General features: G+C 35.8%; 2 protein-coding genes across 9 annotated transcripts in view; one reads left to right on the forward strand and one right to left on the reverse strand.

Annotated features, from left to right (window-relative positions):
* Positions 1-2,839: 2,839 nt before the first annotated feature.
* Positions 2,840-15,972, forward strand: LOC799968 (uncharacterized). The gene is made up of 4 exons (XM_001340227.9): positions 2,840-3,187; positions 7,393-7,544; positions 9,269-9,380; positions 11,341-15,972. The coding sequence occupies exons 1-4, from the start codon at positions 2,917-2,919 to the stop codon at positions 13,464-13,466; spliced, it is 2,661 nt and encodes an 886-aa protein (XP_001340263.4). The 5' UTR covers positions 2,840-2,916; the 3' UTR covers positions 13,467-15,972.
* Positions 15,973-16,574: 602 nt separating this feature from the next.
* vwa11 (von Willebrand factor A domain containing 11) overlaps positions 16,575-27,776 on the reverse strand; it is a 29,442-nt gene continuing 18,240 nt past the window's right edge. For 4 of the 8 annotated variants that reach the window (XR_012407564.1, XR_012407572.1, XR_012407544.1 and 1 more), the window contains 10 exons: positions 26,848-26,964; positions 26,588-26,761; positions 24,372-24,504; positions 23,632-23,781; positions 22,962-23,054; positions 22,609-22,877; positions 21,876-22,009; positions 21,621-21,780; positions 18,172-19,713; positions 16,575-17,638 (listed from right to left, as the gene is read on the reverse strand). Coding sequence is in view for 4 of the 8 variants with exons in the window: in XM_073953577.1 (XP_073809678.1) it covers positions 19,339-19,713; positions 21,621-21,780; positions 21,876-22,009; positions 22,609-22,877; positions 22,962-23,054; positions 23,632-23,781; positions 24,372-24,504; positions 26,588-26,761; positions 26,848-26,964 (1,605 nt within the window). In the remaining 4 variants the exon portion in view is untranslated. Of the gene's footprint in view, positions 19,714-21,620; positions 21,781-21,875; positions 22,010-22,608; positions 22,878-22,961; positions 23,055-23,631; positions 23,782-24,371; positions 24,505-26,587; positions 26,762-26,847; positions 26,965-27,776 lie in introns of all 8 variants that reach the window. The other 4 variants (XM_073953577.1, XM_073953582.1, XM_021476927.2 and 1 more) reach the window with 1 other exon arrangement.

Below are 27,776 nucleotides of genomic sequence, written 5' to 3' on the forward strand. Positions count from 1 at the left end.
GTGAGTTCTTTATGGGGAGTTCTGTGTAGGTGGAAGTAACGATACACTGTGTGGAGAGAAACCAGACACCGTGTGACATCATGCGAAAAAGGGTCTATTGAAAAGGTTCCAACATGAACTTTTATTTTCATTCTATGTATTATTAAAAGCACTGTTAATACTTTCTACCCTCTTCATTTTTAGACTGTGAACAGCAGTTAACACCTCTAATCTCTCCAACAGGAACTACAAATCAACTGACTCATGTCACAAATGCTCCCCTCTCCATTCACTCCACTTCACACATATCTTTATCCCAAGAGTGAAAACAATAGAAACCTGTGGCAGATGCAGCAGATATTAGAGACTGATTGAGGTAAGTTTTTTTTTATTCAAATATATTTTGTGATGGCAATGCCTGAATTGTAGTTAAACCCATCAATGTTCAATTATGCTGATTGTATGTCTGTGTAGATATGCAAATTCCTGGTGCTATTGTTTCATCTGTTAGCTGTGAGCAAATTCACATCTACAAGTTTGTGGGTCAGCTGTAAGATTAATGAAACATGTTACAAACAATCCTGAGCAAATCTATATTTTTATTTAAGTACACCTAAAGGCCTCGGCAGGGGTGATTTAGGCCCTAAGCAATTCCAGGTATGCTCAAACCCTATATCTAACTCAAAACACTTTCTTTCTCTGATAAAACCCAAAATGTTAAGGTAACTTAAACCATTTTAAGGTTAAGGTTTCCTCAAACGGGTTGAGTTGACTTAACTTATTGGGTTTTACAGTACTCAGTTGGTTTGACCTCTCTTCATTTATTGGGTTTTATTGGGCTCAGATTGCTTTGTTTACTCAAATGGATTAAGCTCACAGTACTCATTAAGATTGGCTTTTGTATTTAAATGGTTTGTTGCAATCGGGTTCCTCAAATGGTTTGAATTACCCTAACTTTTCGGGTTTTACAGTGTAGGTCAATGTTGGCCCATGGTAACCTTTCATTTGGCACGCCATCCCAGAAGAGAGAGAGAATGATGGGGATTGTTTAGGAATTGTCATTTCAAAGTTAATTTAACCTTTTAACTGTTTGTTTTATTGTTAAGCTTAAAAAAGCTAACTAAAGTTAAATGGTTAAATTTAAATGCTGTTTAGTTTAAAATGCACCCGATGGATAGAGGACAATGGAGAGACTTTGGTGAGCAAACTAAGGCAAGGGCAGATTCTGCTTGTCTGGTATATTCAGCATTGATCTCCACTGTGTTATAAATGTGATTGTTTACATTTTATTGCAATAAATTATTGTTAAAAAGTTATAACAAGATTCAAAGCAATGTTTTCTACATATTTTTGACTGTTATGAAATAAATTAGGAAATTACCCATTGATGTACTTTTGATTATTTATCTTCAGCCCATGGCTCTCAGTGATATTTGGTTTTTGGCCCTTCATACAAAAAAAACCAAAAAACCAAAAAAATATAAAGCTATTCAAACAAAATATTCAAACCATTTCAGGAACAGTGCCATTTTTAAAAGCATAAGTCCCATTTTCTTTAATTAGTCAAACTTAAACGCCTTTGCAAAAAAAAAATCATGCATTTTCACCATGCATAATCTTGTCTTTTTTGTTTCTTTTTTGAAAAAGACAAAAAAAAATAAAAATAAAAAATAAAAACATGTAAATGTTTGTGCACATTAATACACTTAACAGCTTTCTTATTTGTCAAATTATAGATCGTTTTAAAGCTTAAATTCTGACTTCAAAATAATAAATAATGGCTTGTAGTCACTGTACTTGCTTTTGTGTAAACGCAATTTTGCCAACAGAAGGAATAAATTGAGCAAAAAGTACTCTTTGTGTAATGACCTGCTCAATATAAACCAAATAAAACATTTTTAAAACAAAGTTGAAATTTGATTCTAATAAAAGAGCAGAAATCCAACCAAATAGTAACTACATATGGGCATCTCCAAAACAAATGATAATATGTTTGTGTAGACCACAAAATGTACAGCATCTTCCACTCTCTTTAAGAACAGCTCAAACTTTTGAATCTTTTCAAAGATCACTGAAAACACACTTATTTTCTTTAGCTTTTAATCATGTGACGTGAGTTTATGTAATTTGGTTTTGTGTATATTTGCATTTGTTTTATGTACAGCACTTTAGTACCCATTGAGGTTTGTTGAAAGTGCTGTAGAAATAAGTTGAGTTGAGTTGAGCATGTAGCAGTTTCACAATTAAACTGCTAATTCAGTAATTACTGAAATAAGATTTATAAATAAGTTTGAAAGAAATTTATTTTACTTTATTTGCTATTAAGTATTTATGAGGTTATTTTTTTAATATTGGGCCAGAACAAGTTAGCATAGCTATTCCAGAAAGTCATCACATGAGGTCTAGAGACAACATCCCTTTAAAAAAAGAGATCTAATTTGTCGATTATTAATTTTATTAGAAGAGCAGTATCAAGAAGATTCCAGGAACAGCAAAGGAGAAGGGGAACGTGTTTTTACAAAGCATTTGTAAACCAGAGAGGACAGCATCCATTACTACAGCATAGTCTTTAGGAATGTATGGATTTTAAACTTAAAAGAAGGCCATTCGGTTTAAAAACTAACCAAATTTATATTAATGTAGAACCAACTTTCAAAAAACAGTGTTTTGGATTTAAATAAAACATGCTTATTATTCCAAATGAGACATCTATTGAGTGCATAATACTGTCGTGTTTACTTCTTCATTCTTCACAGCGATATATTAAAAGCAGACCGCAAACCATCTTTACAGCGGTCTATAAATACAACTTGGTTGAAGCATTCATAACGGAAGTACAGCGCCCTCCTCTGGGAGGATCATTGTAATCGTCGATGACTCTGTCAAAGGGACCACAACGACTCCTCTCCACAAAAGTAAATTAACCCAAATCGGACCATGCCGGATGCGAGCATGGAGGATTGTGACGGGTTTCAGACCCAGTTCACACACATCATGGAAACGTTACTACAGACCGCCGTCCGGGAAACGACCAAACTTTACCAGAGCACTCTACAGAGCCTGAAAGCGGAATTGGTGCATCTGAGAGTCGAGAATGTCAACAAGAAGACAGCTCATTCATCCTGTCAGGACACCAGAAGATTCCCTCAAACTGGGATTCAGAGGACTGGCAGTGTCTCAAAATACCGTGATGTTGGGGTGCAGTGTGGTAGGTTTAACTTCTAGCATTGTGCTTCTGTGTGCCTGGGCGTGCGTTAAACACTTCCTGGAAAATTATAACCACTTTTAACGGCTCTGACATGATAAGATGCTGGACACGTAACGTTAAAGTTAAAAGCCTTCTTGTCTTCTGGATGTTATAATATACAGGCACATGAAATTAATACTAAAGTAGGGCTAGTTTAAAGTAAATAGTGTTTTTTGAACTATACTATAGTAAAGTAACGTTAACGTTACCTGGAGTTTATTTCTTATTCAGACGGTATGATAACCCTGTATAACAATATAACGGTATTGTGTTTAACGTTACTGTTCTAATATAAGTTCTTTTTAAATGTCTTAAACATTTTTAACACAATTTATTATATTTAAAAAAAAAACATTTATAATATTTTGGAGCAGTAAACAGCTAAACGATTAAAATAAATCATTGACCTCTGCTCTCTTGGTAAGTTTCAGCACATTAAAATAATTTTTTAGAACAGAACATTTTAGTGGTATTAAAACCTAGACTTTTTTAAGGTGGTAAACCTCGAAACCGCTTATCATCCATGCCTAAATACAACTATAATCAGGGTGCGAATTTGGGGGGGGATTGACCCTCCTAATTAAGACTTGATCACCCTAAAGGACATCTAAATAAGATGTGTGGAGGGCCCTTTAAAAGTGAGATCTGCAATTTTAACAATAATGTTTCTAATTCAAATAATAGACATCCACTTGACCACCCCTATAACGGTTCATACCACTGTGAATGCATTATCGCGCCAATCAGTCCATGTGAGAAAAAAGTCTTTAAACAGTCTGAAACTGGCAGATTTAGAGCACCGATCAGTGATGTAAAGTAACAAATTACAAATACTCAAATTACTGTAATTGAATAGTTTTTCTCAGGAATTGTAATTCGCTTAATCCTTTTAAAGATTTGTACTTTTGCTTTCCCTTGAGCTCCCTTGAGATTTATTGGTACTGTCCAATCAAATCGCATCATACTAAACTAGCTCAAGACATGGTTGCTTTATAATTGCAACAAACCTTTTGGAAGCATTAAAAATGTCCAAGAAGATGTGCATAATCTTTATACGCATTGACCCAGAGACATTTTATATGTCTCATGTCACTGATGAGAAAATGAAGGATGCCGACTGTATGATGACTGAAATCACCAAACGGCCTTAAACAATCACTAAATAGAATGAGTGAAAAACGGAATAAAGGGCTGAATGAAGGAAAAACCGAACAAGGAATGGAAGGTAGGACCGAACGAAGGAAGAAAAGACCAAATGAATGAAGCAAGGATTCAAAGAGGGACTGAACAAACTAAGGAAGGAATGAATGAATGTATGAACAAAGGACCCAATGAAGGAGGGAGCAAAAATAAGAACAAATGAAGGGAGGAACGCAGGAAGGAACAAATGTATAAAGGAAAGAACAAACAAACAAACAAATGAATGAATGAAAGAAGGACAGAACGAACAAACAATGGAAGGAAATTTGGAAGGAACTAAGCAAAATAGGAAGATCACTAAATGCACTACAGAATGTTACGTTTACACCTCCCTGTACACCACACTTGAGTACTTTTAAATGGCTACTTTTTACTCGTATTTTTAGTAATATTTACAACAGATACTTTTACTCTACTTGCACAACATTTTTGGGCAAGTAATGGTACTTTTACTTGAGTATTACTTTTGAGTACTCTTTCCACCACTGGCACCGATAGACACCGTAAGAGTTTACAAGACCTGGAGAAAACCACGTTTTCTTATAAAATAGGTGCTTGTTTCAACATATTGTCTAGAGGTTACGTCAAATTAGATTTATTGTTTGCATAGTTTGTCCTAAAGGAAGCCAAAATTTAGGACCCCGATTGTCAATGTATAATGCCTGCCTATATAGTTATAGGAAAAACCTAATACTGTACTACTGTAAGTTTTCTGCAACTAGACGGTATATTATACTACAATACATCATAGATTACTGTAGTAAAAACTAAAGTATACTACAGTGTTTATTGCAGTGAAAAGTTTTCTATAGTTAATACAGCAGCATTCATTAAGTGTTGTAAATACTATTATTGCTAAAAGTACCAGTACTTGCCCCAAAATGTAGTGCAAGTAGAGTAAAAGTATCTGTTGTAAATATTACTCAAAGTATGAGTAAGAAGTAGCCCTTTTAAAGGAGTAGTGAGTATTACGATGTGAAATTGTGATCCATTTACATATTATTTGTGTACATTCTTTTGGGAATTTAGTGATTGTTTAAGGCCATTTGGTGATTTCAGTCCTCCTACAGTCGACATCTTCATTTTCTCATCATCATCATCATCAACAGTCTCTCAGTCATTGCTTGTAATGATTTCGTGTCTCCTTGGACACCTTTAATGCTTCCGCACTGTACATGTCTTGAGGTTAAATAGTGAAACGTTGGAGTAAAAGTACAGATACAGCACTAAAAATGTACTCAAGTGAAAGTAAAAGTACACATTTTTAAAATTACTCAGTAAATGTTCTTCCCGTGTTTGTGTGGGTTTCCTCCGGGTGCTCCAGTTTCCCCCACAGTCCAAAGATATGCAATATAGGTGAATTGGGTAACCAAACTTGTCCGTAGTGTATGACTGTGTACTTAAATGTGAGAGTTTACAGGGGTTTCCCAATACTGGGTTGTGGCTGGAAGGGTATCTGCTGCGCAAAACATATGATGGAATAGTTGGTGGTTCATTCCACAGTGGTGACCTCTGATCAATCAGACTAAACCGAAGGAAAATGAATGAATGAATTAGGGCTAGGCTAGATGGCAAAAATGCAATCTCGATATTTATTTTCCATATTGAATGACAACGGTATATATTTTGCTATAAAATGTTAGGGCTTCCAGATTTAAAAGAGTACCCCAAAAAATTAGAGGGTCCATTGAATGGCGTAACATACTTTCAACTGATACATTTTCGGTGGCCAAAAATTTGGTTAAACTATAATATCAACACCGTTTTATAGAGTAAAAAAAGTCCAGGGCTTATCATTGTTATTGACAAAATTTATAACGATTCAATATTATATCGTTTATTGGCCCAGCCCTAGAATAAATGTAATTTGTTACTTTACACTAGCGCATGCTATAATATGTATAGTATAGTACACGTTACAATAGTATAGTTAAAAAAAAAAACACTATAGTATTTAACAGCCATAAATTATTATAGTAATTATTAATGAGGGTCATTTTTTGTGCAATTTACATATGTAAGTTGCTTTGGACAAAAGTGTCTGCTAAATGTAAATGTAATCTGAAAACACCTTGAAGACTAAAGCGAATAGATAGTTAATCTTGTGAATAGATAGTTGATAGTGTAGTTCCAGTAAATTGTAACGATTGTAGATAAACATTTTCTTAATTTACATTTGTCAGAAAATTCCCTTTCGGTTGATGATATGTATATATGAATGATAATATATAAAATAAGCCAATTAGATCTGGAATTACCACTAAGGGTTTCAGTTATTCGTCGTGTATTAATGTCTAAATGTATGCACCATTTTGTAGTTACAGTTGACTATAGATTGTAGATATACTAGGCATGGGCCAGGATAAGATTCTGACGGTATGATAACCTTAGATAAAAATATCACGGTTTCACTGTATCACAATATTGTGATTGATTACTGCTCTAAAATATATTCTTTTTAAATGTCTGGGTAAAAAACAACAACTTTTTTCTCCTTTTTTTTTCTCCAAAATATTTTGAAAAAGTAAACATGTCAGGCTAAATGAATTATAGACATCTGTTGTCTTTATTTGTTTTAAAAAAAAAAGTTTTTTAATGACTTAAAGTGGCATTTTTGTATATCTTTTCTGCTGAAGATACTGTTGTCCTAAAAAAAATGGTATTGCAGAAAATTTTGACGGTTTTAAAACCTTTACTTTTTTCAAACCGCGGTATACCTTGAAAACGCTTATCGTTCTATGCCAAAGATACATTATCTTAATTTACATTTATACTAAAATTCCCTTTTGGTTGATGATATCTAATATATTAATGATAATATATAATATAAGCCAATAAGATTCAGAATTTAAGCAAAGGTTTTGAGTCATTCCTGGTGTTTTAAAATCTAAATGTATGCACCATTTTGTAGTTACATTAAATTGTGCAGATTGTCGATATAAATTTTCTTAATTTACATTTGTCAGAAAATGCCCTTTTGGCTGAGCGGGCATGCAGTCCTCGTCAGTTTATTGGACAGCGTCTTCATGTTGGAGACATCACGAGCGATAAACTCACAGATCTGTGTGCGAGTGAGGATGGAAACAGGCAGCTGGCTTTGCTTCTCATCAAACAAGAGGTAAGGAATGACAGATCATGCAACAGATGAGATCTCTTTATTCATTCCGGTTCTTCTATTTGTCTTTCTTCCTCTTCTCAGCTTTTGCATGACATTCATGAGGTCAGATAGAGTCAGACTGAGATCATGTAAGCCAGTAAGATTCTGAATTTCCGCTAAGGGTTTGTGGTGTCTAAATGTTTGCACCTTGGCATAGTTTTTTTTTTTATTAGCTCAGAAAAATATCAATTACCTGTTTATTTTAGTGTGACCATATAACATAAATAAACTAATTAAGTTTTTTATTGCTGATAAAATACAGTTGTTTTTTAAAGTTAAATATATCTTAAATAACTTCTATATAACATATACACTCACCGGCCATTTTATTAGGTACACCTTTCCAACTGCTCATTAACGCAAATTTCTAATCAGCCAATCACAAGGCAGCAACTCAATGCACTTAGGCATGTATACATGGTCAAAACGACCTGCTGCAGTTCAAACCGAGCATCAGAATAGGGGAGAAAGGTGATTTAAGTGACTTTGAACGTGGCATGGTTGTTGGTGCCAGACGGGCTGGTCTGAGTATTTCAGAAACTGCTGATCTACTGAGATTATCATACATAACCATCTCTAGGGTTTACAGAGAATGGTCTGAAAAAGAGAAAATATCCAGTGAGTGGCAGTTCTGTGGGCTCAAATCCCTTAGGTCAGAGGAGAATGGCCAGACTGGTTTGAGCTGATAGAAAGGCAATAGTAACTCAAGATTAAACAATAGAAGATTGGAGTCTCGATTTCTGCTGCGACATTCGGATGGTCGGGTCATAATTTGCCATCAACAACATGAAAGCATGGATTCATCCTGCCTTGTATCAACAGTTCAGGCTGGTGGTGGTGATGTAATGGTGTGGGGGATATTTTCTTGGCACACTTTGTACCAATCGAGGATTGTGTCAACGCCACAGCCTACCTGAGTATTGTTGCTGACCATGTCCATCCATTTATAACCACAGTGTACCCATCTTCTGATGGCTACTTCCAGCAGGATAATTTTTATTTTATGTCATATCAGGAGACAGTGGACATTTAAATGTTACGTTCAAATTTGTTATTTTATTTAGTGATGCACAATCTTCTGATTTACAAACACAAATAAATCACTGATAAATAAAACACAAATTAAATTTTTATGTTTTTTTGTTTATGAAAAACATTTGAAGTGTGGATTGCTTAACACTGCGAGTTAAAATTGGCAATTTGTAAATGATTTGGGGAAAATAAAGATCTAGACATTTCTTTGCAGTTTTAAGGTTTTCTGCAGTAAAGGGTTTAACATGTTATCAGGTGTCTACTGCATTTCCTTATGTTTTGATTGTGTAAGCAGGCTCAGAAATGAATTTTCTTCACACATATTGCTTTTTGGCTTCGAAACAAAGTTATCCCCTCTAAAGTTCATATCCGTGCATTCCTAGTTTTTTTTATAATTAATGCTTTGGTCACACTTTATTTATTTTTTAGGGGTTTTAATCTTTAAAGGATAGAATAGTGCAGAGAATTGACAGGAAATAGTTGGGAGCAGAGATAGGGGAAGGGTCGGCAAAGGACCACAAGCCAGGAATTGAATTCGGGTCGCCGTGAACATCATGGTGCTATATGTCGCCGCACTTAACCACTAGGCTATTGGTGCCGACACATTCCTACTTATAATGATTGTCTTGTTTTGTTATGTTCTGTTTCTTCAGCCTCAGGAGTCTGAATGTGATGAATATGCACCAGGATACTTTCTACTGAAGCAAGAGGGTGCTGAACCGATACTGGTGCGCAAAGAGCCAAATAAGGACACCATGGAAAGGGGTAAAAGAATCATTCACAAATCTTCCAATACACAAATAAATCATTCTATCATGTCATGTACAATACTGTCATATTTTCAAAATAAAATGATTATTAAGGCAGAAATATAATTTACCCATACAGACCTGGTACTTGCTGGTATAATATACATTTAATATGCATTTACTTATTTAGCAGCAACTAATAGAATGCAATAAAACATCTGTAAGAAAGGACATTGTTTACATGGCATACATTTTATTAGCATTTTATTTTCATGAGAACAATGTTTCGGGAAGTTGGATTTTAAAGTGCCTTTTTTATTATACTGCTATTACAACTACTGATCTGGCATGAAAAATACAGCATTCTTAGGCAGTTTTGTAATATATTTTGTTTTTTTTTTTACAAAAGTTTTCAAAAATGCAAAGGAAAAAGCTTTTCAGTTTTTAGTAAAGCATTGTCACCTAAATATACCCCCAAACCCAAAGGCCACAGCCCTGAAGAGTTTAGCTAATCAAGCTCCTTAGGACTATTTGAAAGACACAGATATTGTTTGTTGGAGCAGGGTTGTAACTAAACCCACATGGAGGTTTTGCCTTTGAGATGGACCTCAGATAGTTGATCGTTATGTGATTTTTCCACGTAAGAACCAAACCTTCTCAATAGCTAAAAAAAGTTGGCATACACTTGGTCCCTAGACCCACATAGTTCAACATAAAAAACATTGAACCCATCCCAAGGACTCAATTATTAAACTCATGTCCATTCCTGCCCCGGAAGCCACTGTCCTACATATTTTAGCTCCTACTTTAATTAAACACACCTGAACCAGCTAATCAAGGGCTGTTTCTAAAATGCATTCTTCTGCGACCTTGCGTCCTCGTGTTCATGTGTAACGTCATCATCAACTGCCAAAGTTCAGTTCCAAAATTTACGGAGAACGGACGGACGCGTGAAAGTTCCCGGATGTATTCTTGATATCGAGGATGCATAGATGCAGACTTGAGAGCAAAGTACCATTAGTCATTGCGGTCGAATAAAGGAGGTTGGAATCGCAGCATTTTATATAGACTTATCATTAAAGTTCAAAGATATAACCTATTTATATTAGGAGTTTCCCTAAATGAGACTGTGAAAGTAAACATTACCATGAAAATCTTTATGAAGGCATAAATACATTAAGACTGTTTATTTGCTGAAATTCGTATACAAATTAGCTTTATTTGTATTGTGCAATGTATATTTGTGAAAAGGGAGGGGGGAATGAATGATGTAATGTTTGATACTTTTCCGTTAAAAATGTGTAAAGGTCATGTGACCACCGGAAAGAACGCAGCATCTCATTTCTCACAAGATGCGTTCTCTGTTCTCACTGTCTCTTGAGTTCGTTCCTCCGATGTAACTTGGAAAGAACGGTCTCCACAAGAACGAGTCCATTCTCAGTGTTCTTGGAAGTAAGAAAAAGCCAAGGTCTCATGCCGTGGTCAAACAAGAGTTTAAGCATGCAAAATTCTGTCATACGGCACTGCAAAAAGAGGCGGGAATAAACAAGATGGTTAGGCATTAAAAAAAGCAAGCGATTGGTTCAGATTTCTGTCCAGAGAGGTCATGTTTTGATCTTTGATTAGTCTCATGCCGTCACATTCGCTTGAACTTTGCAATGCAGCGAACTGTGAAACTTGTCTGATGAGTTTGTGTTTCCAGTCTGTAGCATTTGCGTGTGAATGAATGTATGTCTATGGGGCGAAAAGTGCAGTGTGACCACAGCTTTACTAGGCGTAGTAGAAACCTCAAGACAGGTGTATTAAAGCAAATTGCAGTTAAACTCTGTAGGACAGTGGCCCTCCAGGACTGAGTTGGACACCCCTGGAGTAATGTTACTAAGTACTCAGGCAGTCAAAATAACCAAAGTGCGCTTCACACCTTTAACATGTTATGTTCCTTATGCTGTACTCATCTTCATCTTTTGTATTTGCAGTTGTGATCCCACCAGCAGTTCAAACTATAACAAGACACCAAAGCAACCCCAGAGGAAAGTCACCGCCACCAGTAACTCCGTTGTCCTCTAATCTCAGCGTGACTTCCTGTGGTCATAAACCCAACCAGTCTACACAACCCATCCAAGGTACATCTCTAAGTACAAAGGAAAACCGTGAAGGCTTGTCTTCCCAAAACAAAAAGCAAGATGCCAGCGTACCAGCACAGACATCCACTACTTCAGTACCAAACAGTTCAATCCCTGCTCGTACTGCCTGTGCAAAATTATCTGTACCAATGATTCAGTTGTCAGGTGCTCCATCAATACCTCAAGCTAAGCAATCAACTTCATTAGTTCACCGTCGACCAAGCCCAAATCCTCACGCATCAAACCAAACAGTAGTCCCGCAGAAAGAGGAATCAGATATGTGTCATCCACTTCAAAATACCATCCTTTCTGCAGTTCCTTCTAGTCAGGTCGTAGTAGCAGAGCCTACTTCCAACAAACAAAGGGCATTGTTTACACACACAGAGAAATCTGCATCAAGCATTACATCCATAAACCAGGCCACTCAAACATTTGCACAATGTTCAGCTAAACTTACACAACCACCATTCATTCAACCACAAGCCATTAAAAATCAAGCCCAAGAGATGACTCCAGTAGTACACACTGCCATGCCATCAGGCTTGGTTCCTGCAACATCAAGTAAACCCACACAAGTCCATGATCGGAGAGGAACCAATCTTGTTCCCCCTCGACCGCATGCATTTGCATCTCCTCAGGTAATCCCAGCACATTCTGGGGCACATTCAAATCCTTCATTTAGTTTCCCTGCAGTGCAGCCAGTTGTTCCAACTCCGGCAAAGCCAACTTCGTATCTACCAATGCTGGTTTCATTTTCATCTTCTCACCTTCCAGTAAACACAATTCCAGCATCTCCTTCCTTAAACCCACCTCAACCTTCACTTACCCAATCTCAGTATCCTCCACAATCTGATCAGTTCTCCTCCTCCTCAAGCCAATTTTGTCCTCTGCCTGATAATTCGCCAGATTTGCTTGAATCTCTTGATTGTTTGCACTTGCAGCCACCAATCATGATAACGCCACAAGATGCTCCTGATCAGGCGCCTCCACATCATTTTCAATCATCATCTGGGCAACTTGCGCCTTTGCTAACACCGAAAGAACAACAAGCTGCTGCTGCTTCAGCTAATGTTGTTTTAGGCAGAGTACCTGCTCGGTCCTTACAGACCTCAGTGCCTTTGGTTGAGAACCTACCATTTTCCCCACACTGCAGAGCAGAAACAACAGATAGAAACAATGAAGACCTTTCAGACGACGACACTCCCACACTCCAGTCTAGACTCAGAAAACAGAGAAAGCTTTGTTTCAACTCCAGACAAGTAGATCCCTCGGTTAAGGAAGGTATGATTAAGGATCAGTTGCAGAATGACTTGACTAGGGAATCACAACTTTCTGGCTCAAACAATGGATGTCAAACCTTACCCAAACTTTTGGGCAAAACCCTGCAGAGAAATACAGAGTGTCCCGATTGTGGACGCATCCTTAGCAATGCATCTGCCTTGGAGAATCACATGAGGCTTCATACAGGAGAGAGACCTTATACCTGTTCCCAATGTGGAAAGGCCTTCCCTAGTGTCCGAGGTCTCAACCGGCACATGAAGGTCCATGCCGAAGAGAAGCGTTATCAGTGTGAAGAGTGCGGGAAAAGTTTTGTGTACCACTTTACCCTTACCAAACACCAGCTTATTCACTCTGGGGAAAGGCCGTTTCCTTGTAAAGTGTGTGGAAAGAGGTTTTTGGCCAAGGCGGACCGTTCCACACATATGCGTATGCACACTGGAGAGAAGCCCTTCTCTTGCACTCTTTGTGGGAAGAGGTTTAAACATAGAGTAGCTTTGAATATGCATATGCAAGGGCACAGAGGAGAGAAACGTTACACTTGCCCGCACTGTGAGAAGGGATTTGTGGATCTAGGTAACTTTAAAAGGCATAAGCTCATCCACACAGGGGAAAGGCCGTTTGAGTGCAAGGAATGTGGGAAACGTTTCACTCAGTCGGCTCATCTAAAGAAGCATCTTCACACACAACATGGTACATGAAAAATAGGAAAGGATTTGTACTATTTAACAAGGCAATCATGCCTAGTTTTTATTGAGCAGTGTGGTTAGGTACAGTACAGTGCGGTATGCATTTATTTCCGTTTCCACTGTCAGATGTACCAAAATAATGTATCATACCATACAACTGTTTTAGACACTTTAGCAAAATAGTACAGTACTAAAGCCGCCTTTCCACTGCACACGACATTTGGACACGACTGTCAGAATATGCCCCCTTGTGGCAGCCGCACAGTATTTTCAGTGTTGTCGTGCACCACAGGGGCGAAGCCTGATTCTCACGGTGTCCGAAATAAAGAACTGCTAAAGCAATAGCCTTTATTCTCTGTGCGTTTTCATAGTTTAATGGATGACTGAATACTAGAAACTCATAGACCTCTAAAATATTGGAGGGAATGTGGAAACAACATTTAAAATATATTTTTTTATTACTTTCTTACTTACATTTATGAACAGAAATGTTTTTCTTTAATATAGACTTTTTATAATTCAAAAAATAACCAAATAAACTCCTATTTCTCATCTCGCGCGCACGAACCTGCTTGGACAACACTGGAATTCATCATATCCGGTCGGCAGGTCGCATGCAATCTAGTTGCAGGAGTTCAAATATTTCAACGGATCCGCAGCTCAATTCGGATCCGAATTTTCCGCTTACGGAGATGATCGGAACTCAACACAGCTCCCGGACTGCTCTACATTGGAAATGAACAACTTCCTGTCTGTCGCTTGTCGTTTGTCGTGTGCAGTGGAAAGGCGGCTTAAGGGTGAACCTAAACCACTACTTAATGCTATTGGTTAACAGAGAATCATCACTTGTGCTTGCAGCAAGTCAGAGGAATGAAAACATAAGCAAGCGCCATTTTAAATCTACAGCCGAAACCCCGCACCATAATCAAACAATGACTGTGCACAGCAGTGAACCATGGTTGACCCAAGCAAGTGTTCATTTCATGAATGAAAATAAGGGTGTTGCCTATAGCTTGACACAAACAGAAATTTGACAGGTCGTCTCCACTAGAAACACGATTGAAAACCATGAATGAGCATGCTCTGATCCACTCGTCTATTCAAGAGTTACTTAGCTGATAATGCGTGTTTGGCATGCTGTCCTGGAAGAGAGCCCTGAGCTCATAAGATCCTCGAGCCCGGGGTTCCCTTCGATTTGCAAGTCAAGAGGGGAGTTTGAGCTCAGGTAGATCTTGAGAACTCCCCTGCTGTAGTAACTAATGAACAGATAGTGATTGCTCTTAAGAGATAACTATTTACTAGGTGCATGGCTATGGTGCCGATTTAAATTAGTCAATTAAATTAAGTTGCATGTTTTTGGACATGCAAAAACATGTGCTGTTCATTCATTAGATGAGTGGACCAAAACATGCACATTCAGTCACGTTACTGGAGCAGCAGACCTGAAAAGTTTCTGTTTATGTCAAGCCATTTTCATTGACAAAATTAACACTGACCCAGGCTCAAATTTTGTCATCTTGTTACAAACATGTTGTGTCAAATTGTTTGGAAAGCGTGAGACGCACCGCTTCTTCTCATTTTTTGTGTGCTTTTACAATACTTCTACATTTGAATAATTAATTCAGTGTGCGAAAGATATATGTGAATGGACTATACAGCTTTCGTCAAGTGAGAATGATGTCGAAATGAAAACTCTGGGTGACCCGCACTGAATCATACTGTAATCTACTGAACCATAGCGCTCAATAGAAATGAGTTGTAATGGAAAATATAATATAGGGCTGGGTGATAATGCAAACAAACTATAATGATATCATGTTTCATATCATTTAATATAGATAATTATTGAATATTTTGTTTGTAACAATCCATTTAGGAATATTAGGATTTTTTTTAGTGCACCCGGATCATTCGTTCAGATGTTTTTTAATCATGTGCAGCTGGAAAATGAGCATGTCAGTGCACGTCGCTCCCATAAGCGCGTCGTGCAAGTAGCCACATTATTATAAAACTATGGCGCTTCATACTGAAACTACAAACTGAATTTTTAATATATTTTTTCTTATCAATATTGACAATGATGTTCGGTCAATAATTATCGATACCAATTTTATCACCCAGCCCTAATACAACAGCATTAGGTTTGATTGTAAAATAATTGATAAAGATGTAATTTTAAAAACAATCAAATTGCATGCTTTTTTAACAGTGCTGTAATTGCTAAACTTTTTTAAGAATGTGAAATAATTGTGATTCTTTTCTTATTTTTCTATTCATTTTAAAGTTATACTTCAGTTTTACAGACCTTTTTAGTGTCCTGCTATATATGTATATATTACTTAAGGGTATAATCCCTTTAATTGAGTGAATTTGAGTGCTTTTTTTAGTGCATGTTGTAACATAATGGAGTGAATATGAATATTTCCATTGTTTATTATTATTTTGTCATTACTGGGAAATTGTAAAACAAATGTGTGTCCAGAAAACATGATGATCTAATAAAAAGCTGTTTGTGCTACACAGTTTCTGAAATATGTTTATTCAAGTGTTACTAATGTAGTATGATGCAGTCAAGACCACTAGGTGGCAGTGTAAAACTACATTATATACCAGTGGATCTCAACTTTTTACCATCTCAGAAAAAAAAATTTTCTTTCCAAGTACCACCATAATGACCAGTATTGAAATACAGTAGCATAACTACTGACTCAAAACGTCAACATTTATATTAAAATGTGCTTTTAAAAGTTAAACATGATACGCTACTGTTCTTAAAAAAGTAAAAAAAAACTCCTGTACTCCTGTAAAGTATTAACATAGGAGCCTATTTATCAACACCTGGAAACATAGGCTATATGTCATCAAATTCATATATAAATCATTTTTTAAATAAATTTTTAAATATATATACCACAGTTTGAGAACCACTGTTGTAGACTATAATGTGGCTCAGAAAACAAATAAATTACACAACAAAACAGCAGGTGAGATCTTCAAATATCTAAACAGGAGTCAAATTGAATTAAGCTGTGAAGAACTGTGAAAAAAAAAAGATTCAGTCTACAATATTGAACTTCACTGAATGAAGTAACCAACACAAAAAAAGACTCGAAAGCCATATACGAGTACAAATTCCAGTTTATGTTAAGTGCTTTATGTCAAGCAGCTTATATTTTAACGGTTAGATAGCTGCTTGTAGATTACATGGACATGTTGCAACGCCCACCATATCACTCAATCCAAACACGTAACCCTAAAATGATTAACATATGACAACTTCTTTATGATGCATAATTATTCTTTTATAATCACACATTCCAAGTGTCATAGTACTTAAGGTTACATATGGAAAGCTGAACGCTGATGTCAACCATAGTATACCATTTCTGTCAATGTATATTTAAAGGTATAGTTCACCCAAAACTGAAAGTTCTGTCATCATTTACTCACACTTCACTCGTTTCAAACCTTTATGTGATTCTTTCTTCTGTTAAACACAAAGGAAGATATCTTGAAAAATGTCCTTTAACTACTGACTTCCATAGTATTTGTTTTTCCTACTATGGAAGTCAGTGGTTTCATTAATTCAGCATTCTTCAAAGTATCTTATTTAGTATTCAACAGAAGAAAGAAACTCATGTATGGAAAGGGTGAGTAAATAGTGGTAAATGTTCATTTTTGGGTGAAGTATCCCTTTAATAGTCATGTTTGTATATATTTCATATGCAAATATATGTAAAATGTATTGATATTTAAAATGCGTGTGTCTTTGTAACATTAGTGCATGAACTATACTAATTACACCTATATTTGGACCAAAGTAAGAAAACACTGCATTCTTATCATATAAATACTAGATTAAAACAGAGTCAGTCAAATAGCTCTTTATAGAAACAAATTTAAAACTAGAAAAGTAAAGTTCGTAGACAAACTTTATGATGGCTTGAGAAAGTCTAGTCTGAAAGTTTGAGGCAGTTTAAAAGTTTAAATAACTGAAGTAGTTTTTAAGAAGTTTGAAACAGCATAGATAGGAAAGTACATAAATGTTAGCATGTTTCTAGTATGGATTAGTATGTTTCTAATATGTATTGGTATGTCGTTAGTATGTTTCTAGTATGGATTAGTATGTTTCTAGTGTGTATTGGTATGTCGTTAGTATGCTTCTAGTATGAATTAGTATGTTTCTAGTGTATATTGGTATGTCGATAGTATGTTTTCAGTATGGATTAGTATGTTTCTAGTGTGTTTTTGGTATGTCGTTAGTATATTTCTAGTATGAATTGATTTGTTTCTAGTATGGATTAGTATGTTTCTATAGATAGGTATGTTTTTAGTTTGGATTAGTATGTTTCTAGTATGGATTAGTATGTTTCTAGTGTGTATTGGTATGTCGTTAGTATGCTTCTAGTATGAATTAGTATGTTTCTAGTGTATATTGGTATGTCGATAGTATGTTTTCAGTATGGATTAGTATGTTTCTAGTGTGTTTTTGGTATGTCGTTAGTATATTTCTAGTATGAATTGATTTGTTTCTAGTATGGATTAGTATGTTTCTATAGATAGGTATGTTTTTAGTTTGGATTAGTATGTTTCTAGTATGGATTGATTTGTTTCTAATATGAATTAGTATGTTTCTAATATGTATTGGTATGTCGTTAGTATGTTTCTATTATGGATTAGTATGTTTCTAGTGTGTATTGGTATGTCGTTAGTATGCTTCTAGTATGAATTAGTATGTTTCTAGTATGTTTTTGGTATGTCGTTAGTATGTTTCTAGTATGAATTGATTTGTTTCTAGTATGGATTAGTATGTTTCTAGTGTGTTTTGGTATGTCGCAGGTATGTTTCTAGTATGAATTAGTATGTTTCTAGTATGAATTAGTATGTTTCTAGTGTGTATTAGTATGTTTCTAGTGTGTTTTTGGTATGTCGTTAGTATGTTTCTAGTATGAATTGATTTGTTTCTAGTATGGATTAGTATGTTTCTATAGATAGGTATGTTTTTAGTTTGGATTAGTATGTTTCTAGATATGGATTGATTTGTTTCTAATATGAATAAGTATGATTCTAGTATGTATTGGTATGTCGTTAGTATGTTTCTAGTATGAATTTATTTGTTTCTAGTATGGATTAGTATGTTTCTATAGATTGGTATGTTTTTAGTATGGATTAGTATGTTTCTGGTATGGATTGGTATGTCGTTAGTATGTTTCTAGCATGGATTGATATGTTTTTAGTGTGAATTGGTATTTCATTAGTATGTCCAATGTAAAGTAAATGGCAGTTTTTACAATGGAAGTCTATGGTACAGTTTCTAGGGTGCTATAAGTGGTTGCTAGGGTGTGACTAGTAAGTTTACAGGTCATCAGTGATTGGCAGATTGGTAGTCTGAGTTAAATGAGCTCAACCTTAAATCTGTATGACAGTCTGGGCCAAAGTTATGAGGTCACAAAGTTTGGTCCAATGTTAAGTCAATTAGACTTTTCAGAATTTTCCAGGTCAGTTTTCGGAAAACCGTAAGTTAGATCAGTTCCTAAAGATATAGCAACCCGAGTCAGACCAGTGTGGAGATCTGGAGTAAGTTTGGTGTTTGTAGCATGGACTGTCTAGGAGGAGATGCATATAAAAATTATAACAAAAAGAAGAAAAAGTTAATGTAGTATAACAGTATGTCGGCTTTCTCAAGACACCATAAATATGCATAAATCCTGATACATACATATATTTATTTACTCATAAATCTTTCATCTATTTGGACGTGTTTGTAGGTTGTAAATAAGCTGCATGATTCTTCACTGGTTGTCCTCCATACCTGAAAATACTTCATATTTTTAAAAATAAAGATGAATTGGAGGATTGTGTATTTGCTATGAACTCCTGATCATTACAGAGACACATCGCGCAGAACCACGTACAACAGCAGAGATGCCCATAAAGGAATGGACATGGTGAAAAGACGAGGCCCTGTGCCAGACTTCATGTTGTAACTGCATCTGCCGACATTCCCTACCTTGTCGACAGCGGACAAAGTCACAGAAGTTGAGCAACAAGAGGCCTCGTAACGACCCATCACTACATCCTCCGCTACCTTCTGGGTGAAGTTTCCACTGCCCTGCTGGATGGAAATGCTCTGGATGCCTGTGCCGTTGCCGTCTGTGATGTTGACAGACAGTTCCCAGTTTGACGAGCTGCAAGCAGAGGCGTAGCAAACACCCTGGACGTCCACAATTGAGCATTTTGGAGGCGTCAAGTCAGTCACCTGGATGGGGAATAAAGAGTGGGTTTGAACAGCAAGATAAGGTTGCATGCACATTATGTAAATGAATGAATGAATGAATGAAAGTTAAACAACGTTCAAAACAAAAAAAAAAAACAATCCAAACTTGCAAATAAAACACCCCCCGCAAAAAAAATTTAATAAAAAAAATTAAATAAAAAAAAGAGTTGTTTTTGCTATTCTGAAGTTTTTTTTGTCAGAAATATCCATTTCTAAATAATTAATTTTGACAACTATAAAGGTGATTTTCTCAATATTTGTATTTTTTAATCATCAGATTCCAGTTTTTTAAATAGTTGTATCTCAGCCAAACATTGTCCTTATTTATTCAGCTTTCAGATGATATAAACCTCAATCTCCCAAAATGTACTCTTATGGATTTATGGTTCACATAAGTTCATGCTTGTATACATATGAATACAACATGTATTTCAAAATATAGCAAAAAAAAAAAATGTCCATTTACATATATTTTTCACTGATCTGAATTAGAAATCAGAATCAGAATTACAAATATGTGCATATATATAATCAAACATAAGCTATAATTTTATAGTTGAAGTCAAAATTATAGTTTTTTTTCTATTTTTTTTTACCAAAATGATGTTTAACAGAGTAAGGAAATTTTCACTGTATGTCTGATAATATTTTTTCTTCTGGAGAAAGTTCATTTTGTTTTATTTCGGCTAGAATAAAAGCAGTTTATTTATTTTTTTTTACATTTAAGGTCAATATTATAAGCCCTCTTAAACTGTATTTTTTAGAATTGTCTGCAGAAGAAACCATCGTTATACAATGATTTGCCTAATTATGGTACGGTACGATTAGGTATGCTTTTTTGGCCGTTTTCTCTGTTAAAAAGTACCAAAAAGCAAACCGAATCGTACCGTACCACTTTTTGGGTACCCTTTCGAAAGGGTACCTAGCACAACAAGAGGGTACCAAAAGGTGGAGCAAGATGCGCAGCTAAACAATATGAGTTTACACTCGTGTACAACCAGAAAAATGAAAACAAAGGAAGCTCTATTTGTAAATACACAGCCGGGACATTCCAATGTAATAATAAATACATCTAATAACAAGCCATGGTCGACCCGAGCTCAAACAAACCTTGTCGTCTTCTTGATGAACAGCCACAAAGCCAAGAAGAAGAGCAGAATATACCCTGTGCCCCATAGTTGTTTACAAGGCCGTCTAAAGCTTAATCAGTTTCACTTCCTCGAGAGCTTATGTGCGCGTCTATATTTGAAATAACGAATTTCTTGGGCTGAAGATAATAACGTGCAAGTGATTATTGAAGTGCTTCTGATCTCCGATCCTTTCAGAAATGGATAAAACGCAGAAAAAAAAAGGAGCAAATGATTCTTTAAGCAACCTAAAACACGAACAAACTGCCATGTTTAACTATTATTATCACCTTTTGGACTATTATGAACTAAAAATGATGGAATTACTTTCTACTAAGAGGTTACATGTGCTGGTGAAGAGTAAAGATACAGATGGGAGGTTTGCACTGACTGTGGTCTACATGTTGCGTGTCATTTTTGAACCCAAATAAGGACCAAATGTATGCTGTGTGTAGCTTTTTCTGTAATTGATAACATATCGGAGACTGTAAGGGGCTGTATGTGTTCATATATGTTGCATTATATATTTATTTTATATAATCGACTTTAATCAATCAAATCATGTTTATAGAAAGGTTAGTAATGAACATTTATACAAAAATATACAGGGGGATAATAATTCTGACTTCAACTGTATATGATTTCTCTATGGTACTACTGCAATATCAGTAATAAACCTGTGGCTGAAATGACTCTTTATTCACTTGCCTCATTTCTTGTATTTCCTTACACATGCTGGTGCACAGAAATGTCTGAGCTTACCTTAGAGAGAACTGAAAGCCGAAGGACAGCATAGTTTGAATCCGCTCCTCCAGGGCCTTCAGCCTCGATGGTCAGCGTGACATCGGTTCCTGAGAGCGTTGCAGAAGGAGGAGTGAGAGAAATGGTCCCTTGAGCACTGCCGCCGCTCGCAACATTGAGCCTGCCATCACAAACAAGCAGAATTGTGGCATAGGGTTTCAGTCTTTTTTAGAAAAGCTAAGCTAATCATTACTGAGCGATTTGTAGAGACATTACGTTGACGGATGTGACATGGGGATGTTCTTGTCGTTCCTGGCACGGATTGTGTAGGCACCGCCAGTTCCATTGGTCGTAACTGTAAAATTAAGTTTAAATACTTCTCCTGGAAGCATAGAGCTGTCGGCCACTGCCTGAGGGGAAACAAAAAGAATCAGGAATCAAGATTTGTTCTAACAAAAGAAGTTAAAGGTCCACTTTCATTTAAACTTTCCACATTGATTAACATCAGAAAAAATTCAAGAGTAAATTCTATTACATGGATGTTGTTATCTGAATATACATATGAAAAAATCTATACAATTATTAGTAAACGGACCCTATCTAACATATCCACCGTGGATTTATACAATTATTTAATTTCCACATGTGAAGCAGGATACGTGTGATCATTGATGTATATATAGGAATTTGTGTCTAAATGTTTGTACAAACCGTTATGTTTTGTGAAAAGAGTGAATGTTGTTTGACTATTTGAAAATATTGTTCTCTATACTGACACACAGGCATTTGTACCCCGGCCCTCTTTTTTAAAGGAGCACAATCCTAATTGAATTTAAAGTGACAGTCACCAAAACTGCACCATTTGGATCCAAGCCCTTTCAAAACATTATTCATGGCGTATTTTGAGCTGAAACTTCACATAAACACTCTAGAGACATCAGAGACTTATTTTACATCTTGAAAAAGGTGACATAATAGGTCCCCTTAAAATTAAGTGCCACAAAAGTACCTTGATGGTGACTTTGGACAGGGACATCTGTGTGGTGGTCTGCCTCTGAAACAGGCTGGAGTAAGTCTTGTCTTTTCCTTTCAGCAGGACCACAAACTCTCCCCCAGGCACTTCTTTCACAGTAACCAGCAAATCTCCATCGGCCATTTTGTCTACAGTCCCATTGGACACCTTTTCCCCAGAAACCTCCACAAGAGCCACCTGATGCACCTCCAGAGCCTCTGGACCCTTCTCTCCAGTCAGTGTCAACAGCAGCTTAGCTGGTGAGCCTAAATCAAGAGCAGATCAGTACACGTCCGTTCAAATCATTCAAGAAAATGAAAGTCAAAGTTAAACATGACAACAGTTCAAACCTGCTGATGGCCGGCCGTCGATGACAGCAAATCCAGGATGGGGTCCTTTGAACTCCTCCACAAAATCGTAGATGAATGTAATCGCACTCTGACCTGTAAAACATTTTCCACATTGGCCGTTTTCTTCAGGTCAATCATATAACTTCAATACATAAGACAAGACACTGCAGGTGAACAGGGTAAGAAATCTAACACTTTTCTGTCTTTGTTTATTTTTTAAGTCTTTATTTTTTGTAATAAAACTGAAATTGTAATACCATACTTTATAATACCATAATAAAAAGATCTAAACACAACAAAACTAATAGCTATGATCATACTACCCCAAATGATTGAGTACATTAAGAATTTATTTTTGGTGTTACAGGTTTTATAATGTTTGGTATTTATGTAGTTGCATTATCTCATTAAATCTACAATGATTTGTGTGCATTTATAGCACAAATGTTTTAAAATAGTTTTTTTTTCTCCAGAAATATTAGAGTAAAGGGTTTTTACAGCCTGGATTATGATAATGTGTGTCAAAAGAAACTATTTTAGGTCTATTTTGGATGGTTTCTGTACATTAGATTAAAAGAACACTTTTATATAAGGCCAAAATCTCAACATTTATAAGTGGATAAAAACTTTTTTTTTACTTGATTTATTAATTATTAAAATCATGGCTCACCAGTCACTTTTACGGTGTAGGGCTGAGTTGTGGTCATTTCAATCTGCCACAGGCCTGTGTCACTCCCGTTTAGCTGGATTCGTTGCAGGTTTCCCACTCTGTGAATGGTTCCCAGAGGTCCATTGACCACAGAGTTAGATTGAGACACACCTGGAAGCAAAAGTATTTGCATCAGAGTTATTATTGCTTTTGGTTAAATTATTTATTTTCAATAACATCTAACTGTTACCTCAAACACTGTTACTTTTTATCATTTATTTAATTATTTATTTAGATTTGGATTCTCTTGGTTTAAAGTGCTGTCAAAATTAACACACTTTAATATATATTCTTTTGTGTTCAACAGAAGAAAGAAACCAGTAAAGCTTTGGAACAAGTGGAGAGTGAGTAAATAATAATTTTGGGGTGATCATTTTTAGATAGGTATAGTAAAACAAAAACAACAACAAACAATACAAAAAGCAAACATTGTCTGTTTGTTTTTTCTTTTTATGCCCAACTAGAACTAACATAAAAATAAGAAATTTATTAAATCAATATTTAAAATAAGCAGAATAATGAAACTACATATTAAAGTCTAGGACCAAAGAAAGCATGATAAAAATAACTAAATAAATGAAGAATCACTTTACATTTCTAATTATGATCATTTGTATTCATTTTCAGTTGTGCCATGTTTACAATATGTTTATTTTAACTCACAATGTGTTTTTGTTTAGTTCTTAGTGTCATGACTGTACCAGAAGGGCTGTGCAGGTTGAATGTGAGGCTGCTTCCTGTGATGTAGATGGTAGTGTTGGACATAGACTTGTCCAACAGGAAAGGGAAACTCTCTTTCCGTCCCGGACTCCTGGAGCGCTGGAGAATGGTCACCTATCAGAAGAAGAAAGAGTATATTTGGCAAATATTAACCAAAATTACTCAAATAGGAGTTCAAGTCATGTCAAAATGACTGTATTTACACATTGATCGTACAGGGGAAATGTATATGTTTTCAGAGTATAATGAGTATAAAGCATAGAAAATCCCATAAAGTACAGTACAATTAGCCTATTTCAGCACAGCTATGAAATAAAAATAAGAGACAGCTTGAAGATTAATTTAGTATGGTTTTGAAGTAAATGTTAATGTTTATTTTATTCATCAATCAAAATTTCTAATGAAAATATTGTCATTTACAAAATGTCTTTCATCAGAAAATGACAACTGGTTAGAAAAAACAAAGTGTTCATTTGTGGACAAAAATCGATTTCTTAGGTTAAAACATTGGTACTGTGTAATCTGAAAATGAATACGTTATTTTATTATATTTTACTTTATAATAGGCTCAGAATGACATCTTTATTTTACATTTGGAAGAAACATCATCAGTAGTTTCTGAAAGTTTACTCAAACACGTTGCCATTAAGAGCATGTTTTTGCACAAAACAACAAAGAATGTGCCATGACTTTAGACATGTACATGTTCGTTTTTAACAAAATACCAGTGTTTAACTTCAGAAGAGTTAAAAAATCTATTTGATGGAATGACATTGATTTTCCATCATTTAATAAATCCAAAGAATAAACTAAGAACTTTCAAGTTCATTTTTTCCCATAGTTGTATAATGGTTTAATATACAGCACCTTCATAAATGTAAAAATATTATAAACAAAAAATACACTGGACAATGTGATCTTCAAAAATCAGAAATATAAGTAGCTTCACTTTATTAAGCTCCACTGGTCTGTGTTTTCTCAAATGCCCTCTAAACCACTGGACTTCATTAATAAAACCATTACACACCTCAAGTGCCTCATTTCCAAAATATATTTGATATATTCAAAGACACTTGGGAAAAAGAATAAACACAACTTCATGTTGTGCATGATTCAGATTAAGATTTTCTACCCTATTTACTATGGTAAAATTAAACTGGCTCCAGTGGTGGAGTGAGTACTGAAAAATTCATACTAAAGGTAAAAGTACCATTACTTGCCTAAAACTATGAGTGTGAGTAAAAAGTAGCCCTTTCAAAAGTAGTCAAGAGCAGTGAGTATTACGGTGTAAAAAATCTGATGTATTTACATGTAATTTATGCATGTGTGTGTAAACGTAACAATCTGCCAGCAGGCACACAATGTAATAAGACGTTAATATTAGGTTAGATTTAGGTTGTGATGTCAGGTGACCAAAATTCAATGTTTAACCAGCGTCTAAGGACGTTATTTTGATCACCAATAACAACAGCAAACGACGTTGATATTTGGTTGATTTTAGATTGCGTTAGAAAGTGACAAAAATTCAACGTCGAGCCAACATCTTAAACCAATGTCTTATTATCGTCAAATACTGACATTTATTCATCAGGTATGGCAACCAAAATCCAACATCTGCTAGACATTATAGTGGTAACGTCCACACAACGTCAAGTTGTAACATCATTAGACGTTGATTTTAGGTTGGACATTGGCGTCGGCCTGATTTTGGGTTCTGATTTTCATTTCCAAACAAAATACGTCCCCACGACGTTGGGGTAAAGAATCAATCTGGCATCATGTTGACGTCTTGTGCCTGCTGGTTGTTTAAGGCCATTTTGGTCATCATGCAGTAAACATCTCAAATCAGCAATCTTGCTGTGAGGCGACAGCACTACCTACTGCGCCACCGCGTCGCCCTCTTTGACCAATTACTACGGTTAAATTGTGTTCCTGACACCACTCTAAGCAAATTAAGACTTTTTTAAATGGCAATCTATGACTAAAAGGTCCGCTAGGTTGTTAAGATGCAAAGTACAGTTTTAAATTAGGATTGATTTATGTTGTGTCGAAAAATTGAAGACAGTAAAATCTGATATCCTCTCAGAGAATTAGGAACTCCTCTAACTGTGCGTTTACACTTATTTATCTGTGATTATGAGCATTTTGTTCATATGTTGTTTACATTATTGCCACAGAAATAATCTTCTGATCATACCAGTGCTGAAGTGGAGGTGTCCACAATGATGTCGGTGGCTTGAGAGAGGCTGGATTTGGGGACCTCGATAGCTTGACCTCCAGAAGCTAAAGCCATGTCGTAATACACCTGAAACGTAGAGGCTGCTGCCACTGCCCTCCTCCTCCTCTTTGATGGGGTCATGAAGAAAGACACCTGGAGAGAAATGGTGAGGATTGTGAAAATGATGGAGTGACTGTGGAATACTCAATTGCTAAAATTACTGGGGTGGATGGATGTACAGTGGACTTGGTGCTACGGATGAGGGCTGTGATGGTTTTCTCCAGGTGAGTATCTTTTGGTGGAGCGTCGGTGAACACGTAGATATGGGAAGAAGATGGTGCACCAGTCAGAGACAACTGTGGGAGAGACATAAGATTTATTAGTTTTAATGAAAAGTTTAGGTGTTGACAAAACTGCTAATAGTACTAAGAAGGCAGTAAAAAGAGGCCAGTCATTAAAAGTTATTGTAAGTTTTATAGTTTAACATGCTATATTCATTAAAAAAAATTTTTATTAAACTCCATTTTGGATCCAACAGAGACAGAGCTCATTTAGAACTCTCATTAGGCATGACCAATAGTTGGTGGAAAAGCTTTATTTTCAATCACGACAAATCAAAACATTTGTTATTCTGACTTTTTTTTTAAATAGAAATAGCTTTAATTGACAAGATTTTTATTTAAAATTTGGAAAAAATATTATCAGCCCTTCACAGAAGATCCACTCAAATCCATACCTAATAAATCCAACTTAATTTGTTCTAAACAGCTGAATATAAAAAGGATGTATAACCTGTCTGGTACACCAAATAAACCAAATATAGACTTTTTAAAATAGCTTCATGTGGCCTCTTTAATATCTATTCTTTGTTGTAGTTTAGTTAAAGAGGTTCATCTTAATGAAAAAACAAGTTTAATTGATAAACAGGCCAATTAATTAACCCAAAACACACGGTGAAAAATGTTTAGCAGACAAAAGCATTAACGTTTGAAGTGGCCCAGCCAGTGTCCTGATTTAAATCCAATTGAAAATCAGTGAAAGAAGCTAAAGATCAGGGTGACGGCAAGGAGACCCACCAACCTGAAAGAGTTGCAGCCCATCGATAAAGATGAATGGGCAAAAATAGCAGTGGCGACAAGCAAAAAGCAGGTCAGCAATTATATGAAGC

This window comes from Danio rerio, chromosome 1, assembly GCF_049306965.1.
Source record: "Danio rerio strain Tuebingen ecotype United States chromosome 1, GRCz12tu, whole genome shotgun sequence".
NCBI lineage: Eukaryota > Metazoa > Chordata > Actinopteri > Cypriniformes > Danionidae > Danio > Danio rerio.